This window comes from Serpula lacrymans (assembly GCF_000218685.1).
Source record: "Serpula lacrymans var. lacrymans S7.9 unplaced genomic scaffold SERLAscaffold_3, whole genome shotgun sequence".
In the NCBI taxonomy this organism is placed as follows: domain Eukaryota; kingdom Fungi; phylum Basidiomycota; class Agaricomycetes; order Boletales; family Serpulaceae; genus Serpula; species Serpula lacrymans.
Window position 1 is genome coordinate 2,525,045 of NW_006763292.1, and position 22,528 is coordinate 2,547,572.

At 46.2% G+C, this 22,528-nt stretch overlaps 10 protein-coding genes across 10 annotated transcripts; 4 read left to right on the top strand and 6 right to left on the bottom strand.

Annotated features, from left to right (window-relative positions):
* Window positions 1–214: 214 nt before the first annotated feature.
* On the bottom strand, window positions 215–3,230 carry SERLADRAFT_459362 (uncharacterized protein; the record flags this gene model as incomplete). The annotated part of the gene is made up of 14 exons (XM_007314818.1): window positions 215–282; window positions 344–859; window positions 921–1,148; window positions 1,207–1,603; window positions 1,665–1,820; window positions 1,875–1,989; window positions 2,041–2,167; window positions 2,221–2,402; window positions 2,458–2,535; window positions 2,602–2,627; window positions 2,679–2,707; window positions 2,770–2,845; window positions 2,910–2,945; window positions 3,002–3,230. The coding sequence occupies 13 exons, from the start codon at window positions 3,158–3,160 to the stop codon at window positions 807–809; spliced, it is 1,662 nt and encodes a 553-aa protein (XP_007314880.1).
* Window positions 3,231–3,332: 102 nt separating this feature from the next.
* Window positions 3,333–4,613, top strand: SERLADRAFT_459365 (uncharacterized protein; the record flags this gene model as incomplete). Its single annotated transcript, XM_007314819.1, has 7 exons — window positions 3,333–3,471; window positions 3,525–3,558; window positions 3,622–3,743; window positions 3,792–3,926; window positions 3,991–4,114; window positions 4,173–4,278; window positions 4,335–4,613. The coding sequence occupies 7 exons, from the start codon at window positions 3,461–3,463 to the stop codon at window positions 4,436–4,438; spliced, it is 636 nt and encodes a 211-aa protein (XP_007314881.1).
* Window positions 4,614–5,431: 818 nt separating this feature from the next.
* Window positions 5,432–6,013, bottom strand: SERLADRAFT_380666 (uncharacterized protein; the record flags this gene model as incomplete). Its single annotated transcript, XM_007314820.1, has 4 exons — window positions 5,432–5,480; window positions 5,527–5,612; window positions 5,665–5,787; window positions 5,847–6,013. 3 exons carry the CDS (start codon window positions 5,940–5,942, stop codon window positions 5,601–5,603), a joined length of 231 nt encoding a protein of 76 aa, XP_007314882.1.
* Window positions 6,014–6,612: 599 nt separating this feature from the next.
* Window positions 6,613–8,161, bottom strand: SERLADRAFT_359922 (uncharacterized protein; the record flags this gene model as incomplete). Its single annotated transcript, XM_007314821.1, has 4 exons — window positions 6,613–7,027; window positions 7,086–7,282; window positions 7,340–7,711; window positions 7,770–8,161. The coding sequence occupies 4 exons, from the start codon at window positions 8,159–8,161 to the stop codon at window positions 6,687–6,689; spliced, it is 1,302 nt and encodes a 433-aa protein (XP_007314883.1).
* Window positions 8,162–8,280: 119 nt separating this feature from the next.
* SERLADRAFT_446100 (uncharacterized protein) lies at window positions 8,281–10,933 on the bottom strand (the record flags this gene model as incomplete). Its single annotated transcript, XM_007314822.1, has 14 exons — window positions 8,281–8,659; window positions 8,721–8,749; window positions 8,814–8,846; window positions 8,901–9,134; window positions 9,194–9,223; window positions 9,276–9,473; window positions 9,529–9,595; window positions 9,655–9,905; window positions 9,959–10,131; window positions 10,203–10,300; window positions 10,356–10,399; window positions 10,454–10,545; window positions 10,595–10,692; window positions 10,771–10,933. The coding sequence occupies 14 exons, from the start codon at window positions 10,904–10,906 to the stop codon at window positions 8,508–8,510; spliced, it is 1,635 nt and encodes a 544-aa protein (XP_007314884.1).
* A 656-nt stretch (window positions 10,934–11,589) lies between these two features.
* SERLADRAFT_459372 (uncharacterized protein) lies at window positions 11,590–12,839 on the top strand (the record flags this gene model as incomplete). Its single annotated transcript, XM_007314823.1, has 4 exons — window positions 11,590–12,063; window positions 12,116–12,184; window positions 12,240–12,461; window positions 12,537–12,839. 4 exons carry the CDS (start codon window positions 11,808–11,810, stop codon window positions 12,683–12,685), a joined length of 696 nt encoding a protein of 231 aa, XP_007314885.1.
* A 1,376-nt stretch (window positions 12,840–14,215) lies between these two features.
* On the top strand, window positions 14,216–15,242 carry SERLADRAFT_459373 (uncharacterized protein; the record flags this gene model as incomplete). The annotated part of the gene is made up of 4 exons (XM_007314824.1): window positions 14,216–14,667; window positions 14,730–14,798; window positions 14,854–15,075; window positions 15,157–15,242. Coding segments are annotated over 4 exons (672 nt in total), but the record flags the coding sequence as incomplete, so codon positions are not given.
* On the bottom strand, window positions 15,208–18,073 carry SERLADRAFT_459375 (glycoside hydrolase family 18 protein; the record flags this gene model as incomplete). The annotated part of the gene is made up of 10 exons (XM_007314825.1): window positions 15,208–16,373; window positions 16,432–16,616; window positions 16,677–16,737; window positions 16,795–16,892; window positions 16,949–17,038; window positions 17,095–17,339; window positions 17,404–17,487; window positions 17,544–17,625; window positions 17,682–17,689; window positions 17,752–18,073. 10 exons carry the CDS (start codon window positions 17,851–17,853, stop codon window positions 16,249–16,251), a joined length of 1,080 nt encoding a protein of 359 aa, XP_007314887.1.
* Window positions 18,074–18,465: 392 nt separating this feature from the next.
* On the top strand, window positions 18,466–19,049 carry SERLADRAFT_459381 (uncharacterized protein; the record flags this gene model as incomplete). The annotated part of the gene is made up of 2 exons (XM_007314826.1): window positions 18,466–18,801; window positions 18,873–19,049. One exon carries the CDS (start codon window positions 18,473–18,475, stop codon window positions 18,644–18,646), a length of 174 nt encoding a protein of 57 aa, XP_007314888.1.
* Window positions 19,050–19,453: 404 nt separating this feature from the next.
* On the bottom strand, window positions 19,454–22,453 carry SERLADRAFT_459383 (uncharacterized protein; the record flags this gene model as incomplete). Its single annotated transcript, XM_007314827.1, has 14 exons — window positions 19,454–19,783; window positions 19,845–19,873; window positions 19,933–19,965; window positions 20,026–20,259; window positions 20,321–20,350; window positions 20,401–20,598; window positions 20,658–20,724; window positions 20,780–21,030; window positions 21,088–21,260; window positions 21,327–21,424; window positions 21,480–21,523; window positions 21,585–21,676; window positions 21,744–21,841; window positions 21,943–22,453. The coding sequence occupies 14 exons, from the start codon at window positions 22,079–22,081 to the stop codon at window positions 19,632–19,634; spliced, it is 1,638 nt and encodes a 545-aa protein (XP_007314889.1).
* Window positions 22,454–22,528: the final 75 nt, after the last annotated feature.

The following is a 22,528-nucleotide window of genomic DNA, read 5'->3' on the forward strand; positions in this document are numbered from 1 at the left end:
GAGCTCGATGATTGTCTGGTCGGACCTGTCCCCGTCGGCGTCAACTCATTTGAGTTCGAGGGCTCGCCACCAGACCCATCCAAAATACCCACAGAAGACGTCCTGGGAGTCGCAGCTCTCATACTCACTGGCTCGTACAAGGACCAAGAATTCGTGCGAGTGGGATACTACCAAAACACCGAGTACGATAATGAGGAGATGAAAGAAGCCCAGCCAAAACCAATAGTCTTCGAGCGCCTAGTCAGAGACATCAGCACAAAACCGCGAGTGACGAGATTTCAAATTAAATGGTATCTTTGTCTTTTTCACCATCGTTGCTTTGTCTCACTCATTGACTTGATCAGGGACGTCTCACCTCCCCAACAATCCCAGTCAGCAGCAGCCGGTGCCTCCGCATCAGCTGCAGTTCCATCAGCAAACGACTTGGACACGATGGATGAAGATACCAGCCCTCTGGTGAAAGCTAACGGAACATTTGTATCGTGAAAATGTACATATCATCATCAGTCTGTTCGTTTTATCCTGCACCGCCTTTCTATTTGGGGTCTGTATCAGTTGCTTATCTTCGACCTTCTTGCTATTACATAGGGGAGGTTCATCCCAATTTGTTTTCCTACAGAATCTGTGACATGCGTAGTATAGTCCGCATGTTTCTTACCAACACTTGTAATGAAACCCTTATACAATCGTCTATTATCGACACAACTCAAACAAACTCAACATAATCCTTGCGGGCTTCCAATACAATGAAGGCCTCGATATGAAGGATCAACCCTTTCAAAAACCTTTTGATCGAAATCACACATTTAAACTAGGGATTTGCTCTTGTAAAGCAGAACATAAGCCGAAGAATCTTCTCCTGTGATCGGAAAGCATGCATCAGCATGCATCTCACAAGGCAGATGCGTATATGGTCATACCTCCACCGTCCAACGTTGTCAACTTTTCCTTCGGGAAGATCGATACCTTGTCGTCATCGAACTTGTACCAATCCTCGTCATCTTCGTCTATAAGCAGGGCTGGAGCGGCAGTTGAAGACGATGCACCATCAGATAGCTTCCGTGCTGAAGATCCGTGAAAAACGCTCTTCTTCACGAATCCAATGTAATGCCCAGCATCTGCAGCAGCGCCTTTGTGCGTTACGATGGCTACAAAGAAAAACAGGTTACCAACCCATCATAAATGGCATCCCCGGATAATACTCACCAACAAGATCATACAGCGCATTCACACTGCAGCCGTGATCAGCCTTCAAATCTGTGTCCACCAGCGCTTCAAGTTCTTTCAGCTCTCTCTCACGGTAGACAGCCTCGTCTAGCAGCTCTACTGATGATTCTACTGCCTTGCCTTTGTCGTCACCATCTGCAGCCGCTTCCTGAGCTGTCGTAGGTGCAGCATCGGTCATTTCTACATCGCCGTCTTTACCGTTCCCTGCTGATGAGCTGCCTCCCTGTGCGCCCTTGGTGCGCTTCCGCACTTTCCGTCTCTCGTCACGCTCTTTCTCAATCTCTTTCAAACGGCGGCTCACTGGTGTAATCTTGCTCTTGAGCTCGTCTGTTACAAGATCTAGCGCGTCAAATTCGGTGGGGAATTTGACTTTACGCTGAAAAACAAAGATAGTTCGAGAATTAACATGATACTCCCTTCTGACAAAGTGTGCTCACCATTATTTTGGCCTTCTTCCCGATGTCTCTTCTCCACGCAAACCTTACCATGTGCACAGTTAGGTAACTGGGCAAACGAGACAATCGAGATTTCTGGCTATAAACTGCTTCTCGACCCAAGGACGGCGAGTTCTTTTCGACCTTCTGGTCGAGGGCCTACAAAGCAGCGTGGTTAGACAAAAAATATACAAACAAGTCTAGCCCCCGTACATTCATGATACCACTATGCATATAGTTAGTTGAAATAGAGATATTGCATTCAACCTTGAGAACCTTCTCTGTCGAAACTGAAGGTGCTTCATCGGCGGCTTCGTCGCATTTCAACCTGATGGATCATGAGAAGAGAGTTCTCCTGAATAAATAGATATGATCGTACTCTCGTCGCATTTCTCCCATCATGAACTGCTCGACAAAATTCTTGCCCGCAGATGAACCAGATGGACTTGATATCCCAGGCACTACTTTTAAAGCGTTCGTTATTTGACCCCAACACTCCTCAGCATCTACCATGAAAATAAGTTATCTGATAAGTGAGGTAAACAAAAAAAACACGGACCCTGTTGAGCATACCCAGCCATGCCAGCCATAGGGCCTCCTTTGGACCTGTCTACCTCCGCAAATTGCGGTACTACCTGACGCAAAATAGTAAGGAAGTTCATTGGGGTAAAAGGTTCGGTCGTTCTAGACATATCGGTATATAAACTGCGCATTGCTTTTGGCAAAGAAGTTAATGTAGACCTAGATTTTACGTTGAAGACTTGGATTGCAAAGAAATTCAACACAAGATACTCACGCGCCGAGAGCAGTCTGGAGCTCTGGGATAGCACGCATGGCTTGGATAGTAGCATTCATGTAACATGTGTTACCCATACTATACAGCAGAAATATACCTCGTCAGTCGAAATTGCCACAAGGTTGACAAATAAACAAAGCTCACTTTCTGAGGCCAACAGGTTTGGCTAACTACAAAGATAGGTTTACAAGTGCGTTGCTCGATCATGAAAATCTACTCACTGCTTCAGCTAATTCTGCGTCGTCCATGTCTAGTGAAGTGATTGTTAATCAGAAGTCTGTCTGTATTTGAAGAAGTCAGAAGTCTGCATACCTTCCAAGAAGACAATAGGCTTTGACGGTGGTTTTGGGAGTTCGCCAGCCGCACCGATCACCATGAACGTCTGCCCCTGGATAAAACGTAGTTAATGACAAATTTACAGACTTCGAAAGAGCTAAACCGTGAACACTAACTGCTTTGGGGCCAACCTTCTTCCAATCTGTATCGTCCTAACGAGATAGTTGCGGTCATTAATCTTCGAAGAGACATTATGGTCATTACTAACTTTCAGGACGCCACCTTTAATCATAACTTTCATTCTGTCTGGAGGTACACCAGTGACCTGATATACCGCATCCTTGAAGATAGATGCTGGTAGATCGGGGTCTAGCTGGAGATCGTGTACTTTTCCAGCATGTTTGATGTGCACTTCAAAAGGGGCCATTGCTGTGATGTCTAAAGGATGAGAGCAATGCTTAGTGTTTGTACTGTAAATTGGCTGACTGTCCTGGATCAAAAGCAGATCTCGTACTCTGACGCGTCGTGCTTATCCGATGGGAAAAAGTTACATAATCCATGGCTGTGACGTCACGCACCTTGAGGTGCAAATGCTGGTCGAACACGTCGTTGACACCGGAAATCCTCAAATCACTGCGGACCCAAAACACGATACGAGCTCATATATAAAGTACACCAACGCCACCCTCAATAACATCCCCTTTCTTTCTCTCAATTCTCCAGCAACATGACGATATAGTAAGAACGTCGAACTTGAGGGGCTGGACACTAATGTCATCTAATTCTATTAGTTACTCGCTTACCTTCATGCTGCTTGCAGCAGAGGTCAGTAACCATCTCGAGGTCTCTCTTAACGTATATTGATCTTTGGTTTGGATTTCACTCTAGATGGTCACATTTTGTCTGCTCGTTTCGCCAATTCCTTATACAATTCGCAGAAAGCTATTCCGTTTTCTCTCTGAAAGTCCCACTGTGGCCAAAGTGGCTTATGCATTGAAGATATCTTTTATGTACGTATGTGCAGCATGGTCTTCTTTCATCACCTCATCCTCTCCTAGTTTCGTCGGGATCTTGTTTGTTGATGCCGTTCAGCGCATGTTCCGTGTCACTGCCGAATCTGAAATGGTGAAGTCCGGTGGCCAAGGCATGCAAGACGTCAGGACAGAGACAAATTTCGCTGCTCGAAAGTTCTAGTACGTGTTATTTGCAAGTTGTCACCTTAACATCGTTGACATCGTGCTCGTTGGGACGTATTAGCGCCCAGAGAAATACTTACCTCACTGGATTCTGTCTCTTCCTGTCCCTTGTTCTTACTCGCACATTCTACATACTTTTGGACCTTATCCACACACAAGAGCAATACGCCAAGCTCAAGAAAGAGGTATATCATCCCTCCCACATCCTCTTTGTCTAGAAAATTCAACGCATTCTCTGACCAGACCGCAAGTAACTCCCGTGAAACGCTCGCTTCAGGAGATCAAACTAAAAAAGTCGAAGAACTCCAAAAGAAGTTGGCTGCCAGCGAAGCACAACAACGCGATTTTGGTGATTAGTACTTGCACCATCTCTTACGCAACGAGGCTAACAGTCTCAATATTAAGATACGCTCAAGAAGCAAGCTTCCCAACAAGCCGCCGAGTTTGACAGGTTGGCAAGCAAGTACAACGAGGCTACTGGTGCCTCGTCCAACAAAAAGTCAGACTAGTTTGTTCTACGGATCACGAGGCTTTCGAGTATGCTATTTTTGGGCCCTCAAACACGAACAAGTTCTATTCAGTTGTGCGGTTCTCAAAGTAAATCAGCTACCAGGCTTCAGTTGGATGCTTTCCTAGTCTACTCATGTTTGCTAGCCTACTAGATTTAATCAAGTTTGATACAGCACATACGTTTCGTAAGCGTCAGAGGTTATCCATCGGCATGTGTGCCAGGGTGAGTTGCAAGCAACTTCATCGTGTCAATTTGCCCGCCAAACGCACCATTTTTCCTGCTCTGTTTCTCGTCGTTGGTTTCAATGTTCAGCCCAGCAAAAGACATTGTTGGTATGTACTACTATGCTTACACTTCACCCCCCTGATCGAGAGCGCAAGAGTACAGGATGGGTAAATGTCGATGCTTCGGAAGTCACGGTCACCGGGTTCGTTGTGGTTCTCAGCGCTGTTCGCCTTGTTTAAGAAAGATGGGATTCTCGCATCCTGTATCAGGGTAATTCTCTTCTTGTACATTCTCTACTCACAAGAACATGACTTACGGCCTCATTAACCAGCTTATTGGAGAATATGATCCAAATATATGCCACCATGAAAACGCATTCTATCGGAAGGTCATAAACTCTAATCACCCCTATTTGAGTCTCCCCTCGTTTGCCTCCAGTATTATGTTCTGGAAAGATCCTGCGGTCAAACATCGCACGGCCCGCTGTATTCTGGAATGCTTCAATCTTTGTTTCGGAATTTGTATAGAACGATTTGAGCTAGATGTTCTCTTTATTTTTATGCATTTCACCCCCGAAGCACCGCGGGTTTTTTTATTCCAACGGATGGAACTTCACCTTCATAAACTTTATGCCAGGGGCAAGATTTCATTCTTTCCTCTGATACTCACTAATCAAATCCTTATCCAGATTTCCAGATAGAGTGCATCGGGTGCACCGGCCTGGAATATATATATATTCTTCACGACGGCTGCTATGGATTTCGAGGAAATTAAATTTGTGCGTATTGCTTCAGGAGGGTGCATGTCCTCGAATGGTGAGTGTCAGAGAGCATCTGTGGGCAAACCTGATAGCCTTGATAGTGGCGGCGGCGTTTTTCACTCCTTTTCAGTTATTATTCCATTTTGATGCTATTGCATCTCAACTCAAACGTTCTTCACAGATCCATGCAAGTCCCTGAAGAACTCCTCCCAGTGTTCGTCCGACTCACTCGGAAGCAGATACCCCTTCAACTCAGGTACCAGATATAGATTTTCTCTAAACAGGCAAGAGTCCAAACACCACGACATCTTGACCGCCCCACACACAACCACGATGCTCGGCGAATGAACGGAAACGTCAAAGTAAGTTTGTTTAATCGGTATGTCATGAATACGTATTCAAGCGCTCGAATACAATAAAGGACTAGTGCAGTGTTTAGGAAATCAGAACTCGGGATGTGATTGATGTGGAGAAGACACTCATATAAATACTGCGTGCCACTGCGACTCCAGCCCATTCTGGGTTCAATTATCATGGGCGTCAATGGAGCGGTGATTGCTGTGATCTTTGGTGCGTCAATGGTAAGGGAAGGGACATACTATAGGACGAGATGGCTGATGCCCTGTTGGGTAAGGCCTCGCAGTCGATACATAACTTTTCCCTAGCCTGTCAGGGAACATTCAATCGGGTCTCAATCAGGTAATGCAGTAATGGCACTCCTTGTTGGGCGAGCACAACCATCCTGGAAAGATCAATCTGCAAAAATCTTTACAGGCAATAATCGTTTGATTGCGCAGTCAAAAACGCGTTACATGCACTGTTGAATAGCACACATTTACCACAACTCCCCATTGCCTCGTGCCTTGGGTAAGTACATATTCAATTTGCTGGCTCTCAATGAAGTGATCGAGCCTTAGATTTGATATCCACAGTAGCCTACGACCATTTTCTGGACCGACCCTGTCGAGCACTAGAACATTATGCCTGTTCGTGCCGCAAACCGTATGATTCAAATTTGCCTTGGGCCAATAATGTGCTCGCCTTCTCGTGCAGATGTCGATCATCTTTTACATATTGACTATAGTTCAAAAGACGAACGGCTGCGGCGGACCTCTAGCATCTCGTGTCATTTTCAGGGGGGAAGCAGAACCTGTACCAATGGACGGTGGTGAGATCCTCCCGAAGACGAGACCGAACGGATATCAAATTTTACGGTTAAAGCCACCAATGAGACAAAAAAAAAACATTTTTAACGGTCTCCCTATAGAACTCCCAGCCCAGCTTTGAGTTCTTTTGCCAAGTCATCAGTTTCATCATGGCTTGTCCCTGACTCTTTGTCCATATTTTCTTCGCTTAGGCAACGCTCGCATTGACACTGCCCAAAACCCCATTCTGCAAGGTTGCGTCGTCGCTCTTTCAGTCTAGCGGCAGGATTGACATAGGAAATGAAGAGTTCTTCTCCCGCATCAATATCCTTCCTGGCAATGATGGTAATTCGAGAAAGAGCGTTGTGCTGGTCAAGGTGTCGTACTGAGATGCTGGGAGTACATGAATGGTTGAGATGAGCATGAAGAGTGTATAGACCGCCATGAGCCTCGAGATCTAGTGGTACACAAGTTTACCGTGAGCGACATCATGATGGACCGACCAAACAACCTACTGAGACTCATACGCCCCAGTCCCCGAAGGAAAGCATCATATTCAAATAACTCTTTATCCAGTTCCGGAGTCGTAGACTTCTTAAGTATTCGCGACAATTTCTTGCGGTCAACCACTGATATAGGTTCCTTGAATGCCTGTAAGTACAGTTTGTATGCCCTCTGCCAGTTTTCCCTGTCTGGTTCGAGTCCTTGATCACTTTGGCAATATGATTAGCATATACCATGACTGCTGTAATGTTCAGAAAAGCCTAACCGCATAGATTGGAAACGTTCTTCCATTCCTAGCTCGGCGAATCCACGAACAATCTGCCAATCCTCGGAGAATAACTGTTCATCCTGTTGGGCAGCTAGCAAGAGTCGACTTGTACATTGAGCCAGGGCATGCAGAGCCATCCATTGAGCTTTCTTGACGAACGACAGCAAGGGAACAGAAGCAGGATTACGAGATGGGCACAACAGAGGGTGGGTCTTGGCTGATCGTGCAAGGCAAAGGCGGTTGCAAAACATGGCGGGACAAAATGAAGCAGATGTTGAAGCAGGGCATGCAATGATCAACTTGGATTCGGAAAGTGGGGTAGTACAGAATGCACATGCCCGAGATGAAGTTTGAAGGTTATATATTTCCCTAAAGAAACAATGGATAAGTGAACCTGTTACGTTCTAGGTGTGCTTCACTCACTGACCACTCAGGAGCAATTACAAAGTGATCCTCTTTCCACAAAACCTCTCCATCAGCTATTTTCTCCTTCGCTGTAAGACCTTTGCCTTTGATGTGATCAAAGTACTTCACTTCTATCTTTTTACTCCACTTGCTAACGTCAAGCTTCTCAATTATTCGAGAAGATGGGTAGACGATGCCCGATCTGTTTGATAACGCTTTTCCTTCAGGCGTCGACAAGATCAGACCTTCGTTCTGCAGGATCTTCCGTACTCTTTTTTCGCTAACCGTCCACTCAGGATGTGTTGAAAGTAGGAGATTGTGCACTTTGGCGACGCCCAGTGTAGGATTGTCTGCCTTCAAACTCAACAAAACAGGCTTGAGTTCATCTTCTGGAGGGGCGACGCTGGTTGACATTACAAATTTTGATGTGAAGTTATGGTGGTTTAGATACGAGAGCAAAGTTATCTCGTTGTAGGAGGGTATTTATGTGGCAGGTAAAAGCTGAACCAGTGCTTTTACGAATGCAAATACGATGGAGACATTGCAGTAAAATATTGATCGTTGGTATCTTATCGAGATCGGTACCCGGACTAGAGTGGCAGTGCACTGACCCGTGATAACATCCTTCAATGCTTTTGTACATGCTACGTAGCGATCAACAAAATCATAATTTGAATCATACATAATTTCGTTACAAGACAACATTAGTTCGCGAAGACACTTCATCCATGCCCCAAAATACCTCTCACATGGTCATTACCTAGGACGATTTGTGAAGTTGAACCATGACCGGTAATTTGAACTTCGGGTCCTTTGAATCCTTGACCCTCGGTGCCGATAGACCCATGGTCCAGACTATTTCTTTGGTCGGTGTGAATTGGAAAGTCTCGACCATCGAAGATAGAACGACTTCTGAAGGGTGTCACCATGATATGTCAGACCCGTTCCTTGGACATATTAATATATGACATACTCATTTCAAGCTGTGAGAACTTGAAGCCGCTGGGACAGATGCAAGACGAGCATGAGGAAAAGGGGAAATGTGCATTACGAAGGTAAAACTCACATGCAGGATCTTCCGCCACCGAGGAATGTCATCCTTATCAGACGCTACTAGTCAGTAAAGAGAGAAACCACATTGAATGCCACTTACATATGCGAGTATACACCAGGTATTTGAGCTTCCATGAGCTTCTGTGGTAAAGGTGAAAGCCACCGCTCTGGTTTCCATTCCAGCGCATCTTCGCCCCAAAGCTCAGGATTGCGGTTGGAGGAAAGTATAGAAACAAGGACATTTGTGTTGTTTGGGATCAAGATTTCGTGTATGGCTTTACCGTCTGCGCCGCGAACTGGAGCCGAAAATGGCAAAATCACGTCCTTTCGTGTCCTGAAAACCAAGCGTAAGTTACTACGAAGGTCTAACTGAGTAGCTGGCTGTCCACTAACGTTCGAGATACACCCCCAACTGGCGGGTATCTATCATCATGATGTTAAGCGTCCCAATTATGAGGTATAAAGAAAAACGGACAATCGCAGTGTTTCTCGACAAATAGCGTCAAGATATGGAAGATTCATCAGATCATCAAAGCCTAGTTCACCCTTGTCAGCTCTGGCTTTAATTATTTCTTCACGCAGCCGAGCTTGAGCTTTAGGATGTTCAGCAAGCGTCAACAGAGTACGCGACAAAGCTCCAGACGTGGTATCCATCGCGGCAAAAATGAATGTGCTGTAGAACAAGTGAATACAAGGGAATTCCGGCCCTCTTTGTAATGGGTACGCACGACATCTGGCCGAGCAGCTCTGAATCAGACAGCCTATCATCTTCGGATGCTCCCATATTGGCTTTTACTGAAAGAAGATGCTAGTCAGCCACGCCACTTCCCACAAGGGCTTAGTTGAATGTTCACATAAGATGCTCATGATATCCTTCCCTTGACCTACTTGTTGCAGAACAGCTTCGTCTCCCTTCTGAATGGCGATTTTTTTGGCCTCAAAGACTGAAGACGATGTCTCCGTCATGATATCCACGTTCTGTTTGAATTCTCGTAAAGTCTTCCAGGGTTGATGTTTTACGATGAATTCGCGAAAGCTTGGTGGACCGATCTTAACTGCCCATGGCAAAAACTGCCTTACGACGGTCAACCTGAAGATTCCAGCCCTGTCTTGACTAGTGAACAAATATTAAACCAGAGTGAGAACCGAGCTGCTGACACCAAATTTTTCACGGCTTGACTGTATACATTCTTGGATCCCTCTGTTAACGCATCAAAGGAATATCCCAAGCCGCTTTGGCCGATGAGTTCTAGAGCAGTCCGAGAGAACCAGTCTAGCATGTCAATTTCTTGGGGACCGTCTTGCACCTTAGCAGCAATCTTGTCCCGAAGCTTAAACAAAACGAAGAATAATATGTCCAGTCAAAAAATATGGAAGGTTTTTCTAGATGAATTGCACGAACCATATGAGTGATTTCGTGGAATATGGGCACCATTTCACGCATGTGATTTGTGGAAAAAACTGGATTTAGCAATTTACGCTGCTTCCGGTGGTGGTCACCTGCGCTCGAACAAAAATAAGGAGATATTTAGATTTACGTTAAGCGAGTACCCACCTAAAGTCGACAAAAGCCCGTTGCCAAATATCAGCTTATTCGTCCTAAAAATGGGTTGTGGATTAGCTGATAACACGAGAAGTTGAAAGGCTACACACTCGAGGAACATACTCGTCTCCTCGAAGACGTACTGATCCTTGACAATGATATGATACATTGCTTTAGGATCGAAAACATATAATATTTTGTCCTACAGAACCACTATCAGCAACAGCTGGTAAATAGAATGGACGAATTACCCCAAATATCCCATGAAACTTCGAGACAGGACCATATGTCTCGGCGAGCATCTTGTGGAACTCCCATCCGTTGGGATTGAAGATCTGCGGCAAGTTACCTAGATGGTTGGACATATTCCCAGAGCGAGCGAGAGAGATGAGTGGGACTGAGTCATTGCATCTGAGTGTTGACCTACCACTCCATAGATTCTGCGAGGGAGGGCCAGGTAGGGCGTCCAATGGATGCTTGACCCCAATCCTTCTCCAAACATACCACGAAATGGAAGTGATGACGCATAGCGCCAAACTCTGTAAGAGGATCACAGATGGCATGATGGTGGTGTTCTGGGCGGTTATTGTCAGACTTAGATTGTCAGACTCAGATTGGTATTTAAGGCGGCATTATCGTCATGTGTAAGTGCCACTACTGGTGCCGCGGGAAAATATCGACCGATGAATCACCTTGTATTACGCTGTAACTGGTGAACTTACCATGAATTGATTAGAAAGACTTTCGTACTGTGACTCCTGCTTGCCTTAGTCTGACCAAATTAGTGATATGTAGACGATGATGTCTGTCAATATGCCTACTTGTAGTCTTGCTAGTTTGAACTAAAAGCCTTCAATGTACAAGTTAGGAATCGGAGTTCGATATCATGAGCTTCAACTCACTCAATTCTTCCCGAACTGCAGCGTTTACTGACAAGAAGCGAATACTGGCAGCTGCTATCAATAGCCACAGGAAAGGACAAATCCTACCTCTTGAGGGTTTTACAGTAAACAACCAATGCGTCGGTTTCAACGTGAAAGACGAGCCACCTTCAAAAGCAATATTAGCTTTAGAAGGCCGTAATGGATTTTTATGATGGGAACAGGGCTCTTGATTTTGCATTTGGAAAGTGAAGGTCCTGACACGAGAGGCAAGGATATCCTGGTTCAATTTGGGTGGCATTACTTACGATGGGCTAGTGACAGTCGTAGGACGAGTGCAAGCTTTCCAAGTGGAACTTGAATTTGCGCTTAGCGATTACTATTACCTGAAGCGCCCATACTATTTCATCAGGCCATAACCATAAAGCTGGTAGAACATCCCGCAGCTGGCGGATACTTGCAGCTGGGCCAACGCCTCGTATCTAGCATCTACACGCAGCTTATTCTCGTTTCGAGATAGCCTTATAGGAAATAAACGTGTGTCGATCATTGTCACCAGCCCTTGCCCTTAAGCCCTGCAGCCATGTCTTCCACGAACACATACCCTCGTCCAGAATGTCCACCGTACTCGTGGCGAGGTCGCAGTTACCGTGGTACATTAATATACGTCAGAGACTACTGCATTGCAAATGACGTGCTAGCTGACGTGCCGAAAGGGCCCCTTGGCTTCGACATGGAGTGGCACCCAAATTTCAGGAAGGAAGAAAATAACGAGGTTGCAGTCATTCAGCTCGCTACACATTATACTGTCTGGCTTATACAAATTAGTGCCATGCCAGGTATCCCAATTCGTTCGTTTGTTCATTCAGTCACTGAAGCAGCCTTCACTAGCATTTCCTTCCAGATTGAGAGACATTCTGGGCAGTAATGAGTGGGTCAAAGCTGGAGTTAATATAACGAGTGTGTGCTGCATCTTAGCACGTCCTACCTGATCCTGACTATCAGTTCCTTATAGACGACTGCCTAAAACTGCACAACGATTTCGGTGTTTCTACTCGGAATTGCGTTGATCTTTCTCTCCTTGCACGCTCCGTTGATAACGCTTACTGGAAAGGCAAATACACTGTTCCAATTGGGCTCTCTCATCTTTTAGAGACGTATGAGGGCTTTTCTCTATCCAAGGGAGACGTACGGCTTAGCGATTGGGAGCAGCTTTTGCAATACGATCAGCAGGAGTGTAAGTCCTTACTCTACTGCCCAGATTTAGTGTCTAAGCTCCGTCAATATATGTACTAATGACTATACTGAACAGATGCTGCCAACGATGCACATGCTGGATATGTGCTCTACATTCATCTGAACACTCTGGCACGTGTCATGCCAAAAGCACCCAGTGTGAAGTATTACACGTTTAGTGTGATAAACGGAACGTTACTCGACATTTCTGGGGGAGAAGTGTGACAACCACAAAACCCAACCTATGATCCAGGTTCACCGCCCTCCGGTGGCCCAAAGGGGTTCGGGAAGCGCCAGTGATTGCCTTGCTGACCTAACATCGAATGAGGGACTGTATGGAAATTATAACTCGTCCATTTGCTTGTGTATCGATTCTGACAGGTTGGGCCTTCTGATCAATGTCGTAACTATTATGGATTTGATAGTTATAGGTATTCTAGTACTCCTGACTGTTTCGAAGCATCTCCCCCAACTAAGAAATATCAATATCAACAGTCAACGACCGCAAAATAATGGCAATCAAAGTTGCCTAGGGCGTATATTTCATTTCTCAAATAAAGGCATTGGAATACCTCGTCAGGAGATAGTTTATATTCCCATATTCCAGGGATCCAGAATCCGTAGGAATGCCGAACCGCTGTCGCGATAAGTATGGTCTGTCCTCTTATACCGAGGAGCGGTATTATCATATGAGACCGATAACAGACATCTTGGTGGAGCACTGAATTTGGAATGTGCGGTTAGTGGTGTGATTCCTACTATAGTTAGTGATCTGAGCCAGGTTCTACACAAACACCACTCCTATTCTAAGTTAATAGAATCAAACTGATTTGAAAATCCCAAGTCATGTATACATATACATCTGGATCCACACTGTTGCAGCTCATTCCCTTATCGAACCCAAGGTTGACGCACTGTACTATGAAATATATAATAATATCCCAAGTGAATTTTAAGTAGCCGCACAGCAGAATATCTATCTGCGCAAGAAAGGCTGAAGTTCCACCCAACAACAAGCTCTATGCGCTCGCTATTTAAATGATATACTTACGCACACATCAAGTACTCCCGAGCCTTGCGAAGAACCTCCCCCCACTAAGAAATATCTACTTCCAACCACAGCAAAAATTTGACAATTGAATTTCCCTAGGGCGTTAATTTATTTGTGCAGATCGAGGCATCGGCATTGGTTGTAAGGAAGAAGTTTGTATTCCCAGGTGAATTCCGAGACCCTGCAGCAATAAGTACGGTCTGTCCTCTTGTACCGAGTAAAGGTGCCATGTGAGACCGATAGTGGATAGTGGACGTTGATTGATGGAATGTCTCCCCGCAAGGCAAACCTCTTCACACTCCCAGTGATTTCACGAGGGCCGACCGGCGGCAATAGTTGGGTTTCTACTGGTCGCAATACAGAATCTGCTGAGCGATAGTCGGGTTGCCGCGGCCAGTGCGTGTGGATTGGCATCGTAGATTTAACTGTCAACTGTGGTCCATCTTGGCCAGAATTTGTGAAGGCTTAAGTACTATCCTCCAAGCGCTCACTCCACAGTGCGGTGCATATTGCTGTTTCTGTGCAGATCATTGGAGACATGATTAGGGCCCGGATTCTGGTACTTATTTGAGTGCATTAGCAGCGGGTGTAACTTGAAGATGTATTTAATTTGAATTACCTTATTAGGGCGCTTGTGCTGGTTATTGGGTCGGGGTCTATAATAGTGCCACTGCTTTCATGCATCGAACCTCCCACCGCTTGACGCGCACCTTGCGTATACCACACCACCGTCTGCATCTTGTATCCAACTTCCATATTGTTGCAGCTCGTTCCCACCTAAAAGCGTGGTTCAAACCAGCACTATTATTGCTTTCATATTACCAGAGAGCTTTACAGAGTGGTCAGAGTATTGCAGTTTCGATGTCTTCCGATCCAACACCTATGGCTCCCAAAAATAACACCCAACCTCCACCACCGCCTCGCCCAACATATCCTTCATATTCGTGGAGAAACCACAGCTCTAATGGAAAATTAGTGTATATAAGGGACCATCATATCGCAAACGCCGAGCTAGCAAACCTGCCAAAAGGACCCCTTGGCTTTGATCTGGAATGGCGCCCCAATTTTAGGAAGGGTGAAAGAGAAAATCCCGTTGCGCTGGTTCAACTAGCTAACAAAGATACTGTTTGGCTCATACAAGTTAGTGCCATGATAGGTATCATAATCCACCCCGCCATTCGCGCAGTTACTGAAAACAGCAATGTTTATGGTTCCTAGAATTTCCCGCTACACTGAAAGATATCCTGGGTAGTGACGAGTGGGTAAAAGCTGGAGTTGGTATTCAGAGTATGTTCACGCATATAATCATGCTTCTTCCGATCATGACCACGACTTACCACAGATGACTGTATAAAGTTATACAGGAATTTCTCCGTTTCTACTCGAAATTGTGTCGATCTCTCGCTCCTTGCTCGTACCACAGATAATGCGCATTGGAAAGGCAAATATACTAATCCGATTGGGCTCTCTCATCTCCTGGAAATCTACGAGAACTTTTCTCTACCCAAGGGAAAGGTCCAGCGTAGCAACTGGGAGCTGTTACTGTTGGATGTTCAACAAGAGTGTGAGTCCTACCACACGCCGCAAAAACTAAACACAATTGCGCCTGTCCATCAGTGCATATACTAACAGATATTTTTATTAGATGCCGCGAATGATGCACATGCAGGATATATGCTCTATACCCGCCTAAGCGCCATGGCCCACATGATGGAAAATATACCTAGTGTGAGATATTACTCTTTCAGTATAATAAATGGAGCGCTACGCGACCTTGACGGATTCAAAATGTGGCAAGCAGAAAACCCTTTCTATGATCCAGGACCACCACCGCCCCCCAGAGAACGAAAGGAGTCCAAGAAGCCAAAAATACCCAAGGCAAACAATGTCACGACGACTGTCACCGCGCCTACCGTCTCTGCCTCTACCTACGCGTCTAACTATGTTCAAGGAGCGAGGAATAGGCCAGTACATGAGCCTAGACCTCCGGTTTGGAGGGGTGTAGCCGCACAGGGAGGAACCGCTGGCCAGAGAGTTGGCCAAGTTCGCTATAGGAGTAACTATCCCCCGCGTCCATATGTAGCGCCAGCCAATCGAAGATCAGTGGCAGTGGCAGAAGATGAACCTTCTACAGATCAATCTGCCAATCCAGGATCACAGCAGAGGCGAACTAGCTGGCGTAATAGGGCATATCCATCCCATCCCAGTAACCAGCGTCATTACCCAGCTTGAGGTAAACCGTTTCTCGACTAAATCGACATGTAATCCTCCGTCATGCATCGGAATGATACCCACGACGATGAGCTCACTAGCTGATTCTACTTGGCGCCTTCTACGGTCCTTCCCATGCCACATTCCAGCGCTACTCGTTGGCGTATTCCGTCACTTTGTGAACAGAAAATCTGACGATGAACGGTGTCGTATATGCTCGTTTATCTATATAGGCAGGAGCATCGTATCATTTAGCTCCGAATATCGTCACTTTGAAACTATCTCTCATTCGCTCATGTTTGGAGATAACAAAAATACCGATTTAGATAATAATTTAAAGCCGTGAATGTAACGTCTACGTGTCATGTCTACCCATTTTTTTCATTTCATAAATACTCCGTCAGCGAAGGCCGGTTCCACCAGTCTTCGACCTCGAATGAAAAACCAGCCTATGCATCCCATGGGTATGTGGTCAGAAGGCATAATAAGGGTTTGTCATGACATGGGTCATTCATACGTGAGGGGATCACAGCTTGAAGAAGCGGGAGGACCTCTTGGGGCGTTCCTCACGAGTAGACTTGGAAAGCCCACCCACAGTGGTGGTCAAGGAGCTAATCTCGCCTTTAATAGCTTGAGCGTAGTTGCCGTTCGCTGTAGTTCATGAGAAGTTAGTGGTGGTATACAATACATACGTTGCAGATCAACCCACCTGCAGCCTGCGAGGCATCCCAAAGCATTATACCTCCGAACGATGTGTAGTTGGCAGCTGTAGCTGTGGCGATGGAACCGAGAGTAGCGGCGTCAACGTAGCCTGAGGTAGCTGCGCTCGTGGAGGCGGGTGCACCGATGTAGATCTTGATGTCGGGGTTAGGAGAGGTCTTGGCCCAGGAGTCCCTATAAAGAACCTGCATTAGCTACACTTGTCTAAGAGCCGCGCCTAGAAGAATAGCTTACCAAAGGCCAAAGTCCCAGTCGCTAGGAGTCCCATAGTTGTTAACACCGCAGTAGTTGTTATCTAGCGCCGCATCAATTTAGATAACGGTTTTCGAAGGTTGATGATGTTCACACTCACAGAACTGCACGTAGAGCGCATCGAATCCGACGGCATCGATGACAGATCCAAGGTAAGCATCCGGGAAGGGGCACTGGGGAGCGCCGGTGACATAGTATCTGTTGCAGACATTGACTGAGCGAACGACATAAAGAACCAATAGCGCTCGACTCACGGCTTGCTAGCGCCCGTGGCGTGAGACCTGATTTGGGTGACAAATGCAGCATATCCAGTAGACGAGCCTCCTTCGATGTCAAGGTCGACACTACGGCGCAGATTCAATTACCGGGGTTTCAGGAGTTATGACATATGAGAACTCACCCATCGAGGACGGCAGCACCGAAAGGCCTGGTAGTACCGTTACCTCCAAGGAACAAGTCCCAGATTTGGTCTGCAAACGTCTGGGCTTGCGCGTCCGAGGTGAAACCGTTGGCACCAGTTGCGCCACCGAGCGATAGCGTGACGATCTTGCCTGCAGCCTGGCAAGTCTGGATGTCTGCCGCAAGAGCGGAGCAGTTTGGCAGCTCGCTACCTGCGAATGTGGCATTGTCCGTTGGGTTGCAGCTCTGCGTAGGTACACCATGAGCATTGGTAGATAATATAACTTGGGATTTATGTTGATGGGCTTACGTTTGCCAAATTCAGGGAAGGGAGACCACCCGTTCCGAAGAACACATCGAGGAAAGCAATAGGAATAGCATCGATGGTGCTATCCTGAATAGCCATATGAGCGGTGATGGAAGAAATTACGAGAAAGGAAACGATCGAACCTGGCAGTAAGCACCAATTGGTTTCTGGAACCCAGCGGTATCGGAAGGGTTTGCAGCGCCGTAAGAGTTCTGTCCCCAGTAGCTATTCCGATCGATAAGAATAAGATAACATAGCATGAGCAAGCTTGAAATACATACACAGCAAGCTTGGAAAAGAAAATAAATCTGGTTATTATTGGCTCTACTGGGATGGGAGAGAAGAACATACGTTATTGGCAGCAGAATTGGTGTATGCAGCGACTTGATGGGTGCCGAGAGCTACGGCAAGGCTGACCAATGAAGGTAGGAGCGTCTTGAGAGTGCAAACCATCTTGACTAGGTACACCAAGAGCAACAAAGCGAAGCGGGAGCAACGTCAGAGGTTCCTCCCCCTTAATGAAATGCACTTTTATATGTCGCACGTTTCGCTCCGAATGGACGAGTGGAGCGCAGAGTGATCTGGGGTATCAGGGAATTCGCGTGAGCCATGCAGTAAGAAAGCTAGTTACGCATGCTTCTTAGGACATGCACAAGGTCGCAGATGAGCGCTTGAAACCAAGGCTCGTTGTAGCATGTGTCATATGGTGCCACATAGTAGCATGGAAGTATCACAAGGCTGGTGCCTGCGAACTTCCAAGCGTAGACAATAATATAATTTCTAGCAGAAAGAACGTATGTGTACATACCAAGGGAAAGATGGGCATCCCAGGGTTCTTGAAAGGTCATACAAGTGCTCCGATAAGATAACGGGCAACATCGTGACCCAAACGGCTTTCCTTAGGAAGGCAGCTTCATTGATATGTGATTGAGCGCTTGAGTGTCGAACCACGATGTTGCACAAGAAGCCAGGAGAGTTCACAGGTGGTACTGCGGTCGATAGTCTAAGCATCACTGGGCCATACGGAGAGCCCCACGATAATAAGACGACAGTGTGTTTCGTAATCAAAGACATGCATGCGGTTGATGTTCGCATGAGGCGCCGTGGGACTTGGCCTCGGAACATACGCGACCACCTTTCGATTTCTGCAACATTGCATAGCAACAGCGACATTATCATGAAACCACATTTTGGTATCATTCTCCGTTGCACCTTGCAAGCTTGCAGGTTTGCTTTAATAACTTGACGAGCCCTCTTTACACCGCAACATCGGAGACGGCGACCACGAGTCGACAGTGTTCATTCAATAACGCTCACGATGAAGTAGCATCAAGATGAGAAAAAGACGTCTTGCCTCGTTTGCACCCCAAAACATTGCAATGTCATATCAGGCCAATGGAAGTGAGTGTGTCATTTTGCTACTTTATTAGTACTGGTATATTGCTTACCCCATCTGTTATTTAATTCCATAGGAGTTTGTAGACGAGACAGCCAGCAAAATGGAACTCGAGGCTGCAGCTGGAAGTAGTAATGCAAGCCCTTGTCTCAACTCAACGAGTCGTGTCGAAAAATGGTGTTACACGGAAGTTCAAGTGGCTCCAAAAACGCTGTGTCAACTATAAGATCCCGAGGGGACGGTTTTCCTACCTCATAAAGGCCCCGGCATCTCTTCTAGTGGCAAATAGTGGAGCCGTTCCATTAGATGTCCTATCAAAATCGAGTGGCACTCAGCAATTTCTTCCCCAAAGATCGTATTTTGCTTCTGTCGGCGCTTTTCTTACCTCGTACTCAGACGCATGCACTCTATCAGCCCTGTCTGACACAACTAACATATGGAAATATTACATTGTGAGTTCCACATGCGAGGGCGACTCAAGTTCATTTCTATCTCTCTGGCTCGTTTTAAATTTAGTCCCATCTTCTTCTCTACTTCATGCGGGATTCCTTTGTTATCTAGTGACTCCAGTTATCTCTCCAATGAACTGCTGATGGTAGTGACCTTTGATAGAGCTTAAACCCCAAACTTACGATCTCTACTAGCAGCCAAAACACCATACGACAATACGAACAATTGCCAATTGCCTCAACCACACGTGACCTTATAAGATGTCTTGATGATACATATACTGACAAGAAAAAGTAACAAAGGCGAAAGTACTACAGCACAAACATTCTATGTTGATGCCCACCCATAAACCCATAAACAACTGCAATATGACATATCCATGAACTCAAGCCTTTACAGACTCAACGATGATGGGCAACTCGAGTTTTGCTTCTGTCGAACCCTTTACTCGAGGAGAAGACACCCCGCCTAGTGTCCAGGCGATCTCCTTCGCAGGGGAGAATTTGAACGACTCGATCAACAAAGAGAGTACCATTTCTGATAACCATTTTCGCAACAATGAGTGATGTATAACGAGACAAAGATAACAAACACGTACTCATTTCAAGTTGAGAGAATTTGAATCCGCTGGAATGCTGGTCAATCGCTGCATTGAATTTGAAAAAAAAGGTGACTGGGGGACTTACATGCACGCTCTTCCACCGCCCAGGAAAGTCATCCTGCAAGAACAAAAGCCAATTTAGAAAAACACCAGAGAAAATACACTCTCCAGTACTCACAAATGCGAATAAACGCCCGGTATTTGCGCGTCAGTCACACTTTGAGGGAGCGGCGAGAGCCACCTTTCCGGCTTCCACTCGAGAGCATCTGGACCCCAGATCTCACGATTGCGGTTGGATGCGAGAATCGAAATGATGATGCTGGTATTTTCCGGAACGAGTACTTCGTGCATTTCGCGTCCGTCTACACCTTTGACTGGCTTCGAGAACGGCAGAATGATGTCCTTTCGAGCCCTAGTGTGCATATATTAGTGGATCTTCATGATGAACACAACCGCATAACAAATCTACGAACGTTCGGGAGACCATAGTAGCGGGAGGATAACTAAGCTAAAGTTAGCTAGAGCGTCAACCTCGTATGAACTTGGTACTCACAGACGTAATGTTTCTCTGCATATAGCATCCAGATAAGGCAAGTTGACCAAATCATCGTAAGTCAGGTCCCCCTTTTCAGCCCTTGCTTGTCTGATTTCGGCACGGAGTGTTTCTTGAGCTTTTGGGTGACTCGAAAGGGTCTGCAAAGTGCGCGAAAGAGCGCCTGATGTCGTATCCATCGCGGCAAAAATGAGTGTACTGCAAGGTTGACGTTATTCGTTAGCGCCGAAGCCGCTGAAATGAGTATGACTACGTACGACATCTGGGCTAAAAGTTCTGACTCTGGCAGACGATCCTCCTCAGCTGCTTCCAAGTTAGCTTTCACTGTTCGGATGGGATCAGTAACGGACGTGAGAGCGATAAGAAAAGCGGCAAGTACATAATATACTTATGATATCTCTTCCTTGGCCCACTTGACGCATGACAGCTTCATCTCCCTCCTGAAGAGCCACTTTCTTAGCCTCGAAAACCGTGGTAGACGTCTGCGCCATGATATCCACAATGTCTCTGAGCTCCCGCAACGGCTTCCACGGGATAATATCTGTCAGGCGTTTGCGGAAGCTAGCAGACGAGAGCTTGACCGCCAACGGCAAGAACTGACGCCATATCGTCAGTTTAAATAAAGTCGGCCTGGAACGACGACGTCTCAGCAACCATCTCGAAACGAATAGGGAAGAGAGCACTGACAGCATATTCTTAACCGCATGACTGTAAGGATTCGTATACCCTTCCCTTAGCTCATCGAAAGAGTAGCCTAGACCGCTTTGCCCTACCAATTCCAGGGCCGTGCGGGTGAACCAGTCCAACATGTTGATCTCTTGCGGTCCGTCCTGTACTTTCTCCGCAATGGCGTCGCGGAGCTAGGGAAAAAAAGTTAAAATGAAAAATGTGTTCATGACCGATGAACCGGGATGAAATGCACTTACGATCTTCGTGATCTCGGAAAATATGGGTACCATATGGCGCATGTGACTGATAGAGAATACCGGGTTCAATAATTTGCGTTGTCTGCGATGATGTTCGCCTAGGAGAGATGGTTAGCTATAACCCAGTTGTATTGAGAGTCCATATCTACCTACCCAATGTGGACAACAGTCCTTCGCCGAACAACAGCTTGTTTGTTCTGAAAAAGACAATCAAGGTTAGGAGCGACACTAGTAGAGATTAGATGCCATGGCACATACTCTAGGAACATCGGTGTCTCCTCGTAAGTATACTGATCCTTGACTACGATATGATGCATGGCCTTGGGGTCAAACACATACAGCCTCCTCGCCTATATCCAAAAAGAATAAGTATTAGCGGTCTATTCGAAACCAGGACTGCACAATCGTCTAGCTCACCCCGAATAATCCATAGAATCTCGAAACGGGACCAAACTTGTCGGCGAGCAGCTGATGAAAATCCCAGCCGTTGTTATCAAACACCTGGCCCATATTACCTACATTTTTTTAAAAATACAAAACAAAATTCCGGTAGACGAACGTGCCATTGCGTTGGTCAACACGAAAGACAATCAATGCTGTATAAACGAAAGCTCACCCTTCCATAAGCTCTGCGCAGGAGGACCTGGGATATTATCCAAAGGGTGTTTAGCCACTAATCGGTGCCAGACAAAATAACATAGCGCCGTCGCAGCGCACACCAGAGTGCTCTGCAGAATCAGAGAGAAGAAGACCATGATGGGTTTTTTTTGCGTTGTTGGCACGCTTGTACCACCTGCCAACCAGTTTTTGCCGGGCAGAATATAAAGGAAAGCTTGAAGGCTTGACGGGTAATAGGATTTGTGTCATATCCCGACAGATGGGCAAATGTCATGATTCTACAGGGGAAAGAGAAGACCTCCTTTGTAACTCCACGGTATACAAAGTGATTGTGGTTTGGGTAGATAGAATTGGTATAAATAACGCGGATGACCAGGCCACCCACGGGTCATCGGGGCGTCGTGGCCTGTATCGTAATCCTAAACCTGTCAAATAACATACGACACAAAGACAGCGGACCGCGATGGCCCAAGCTCAAGGCAGAGTTGGGAAATTCCCTCTTCTGTTATGTTCAAATGCTTGCACTATATCTGGACTCGACGATCGCTGTCGTGGCGCAGTACGTCATGGAGATGGTGGCGTGA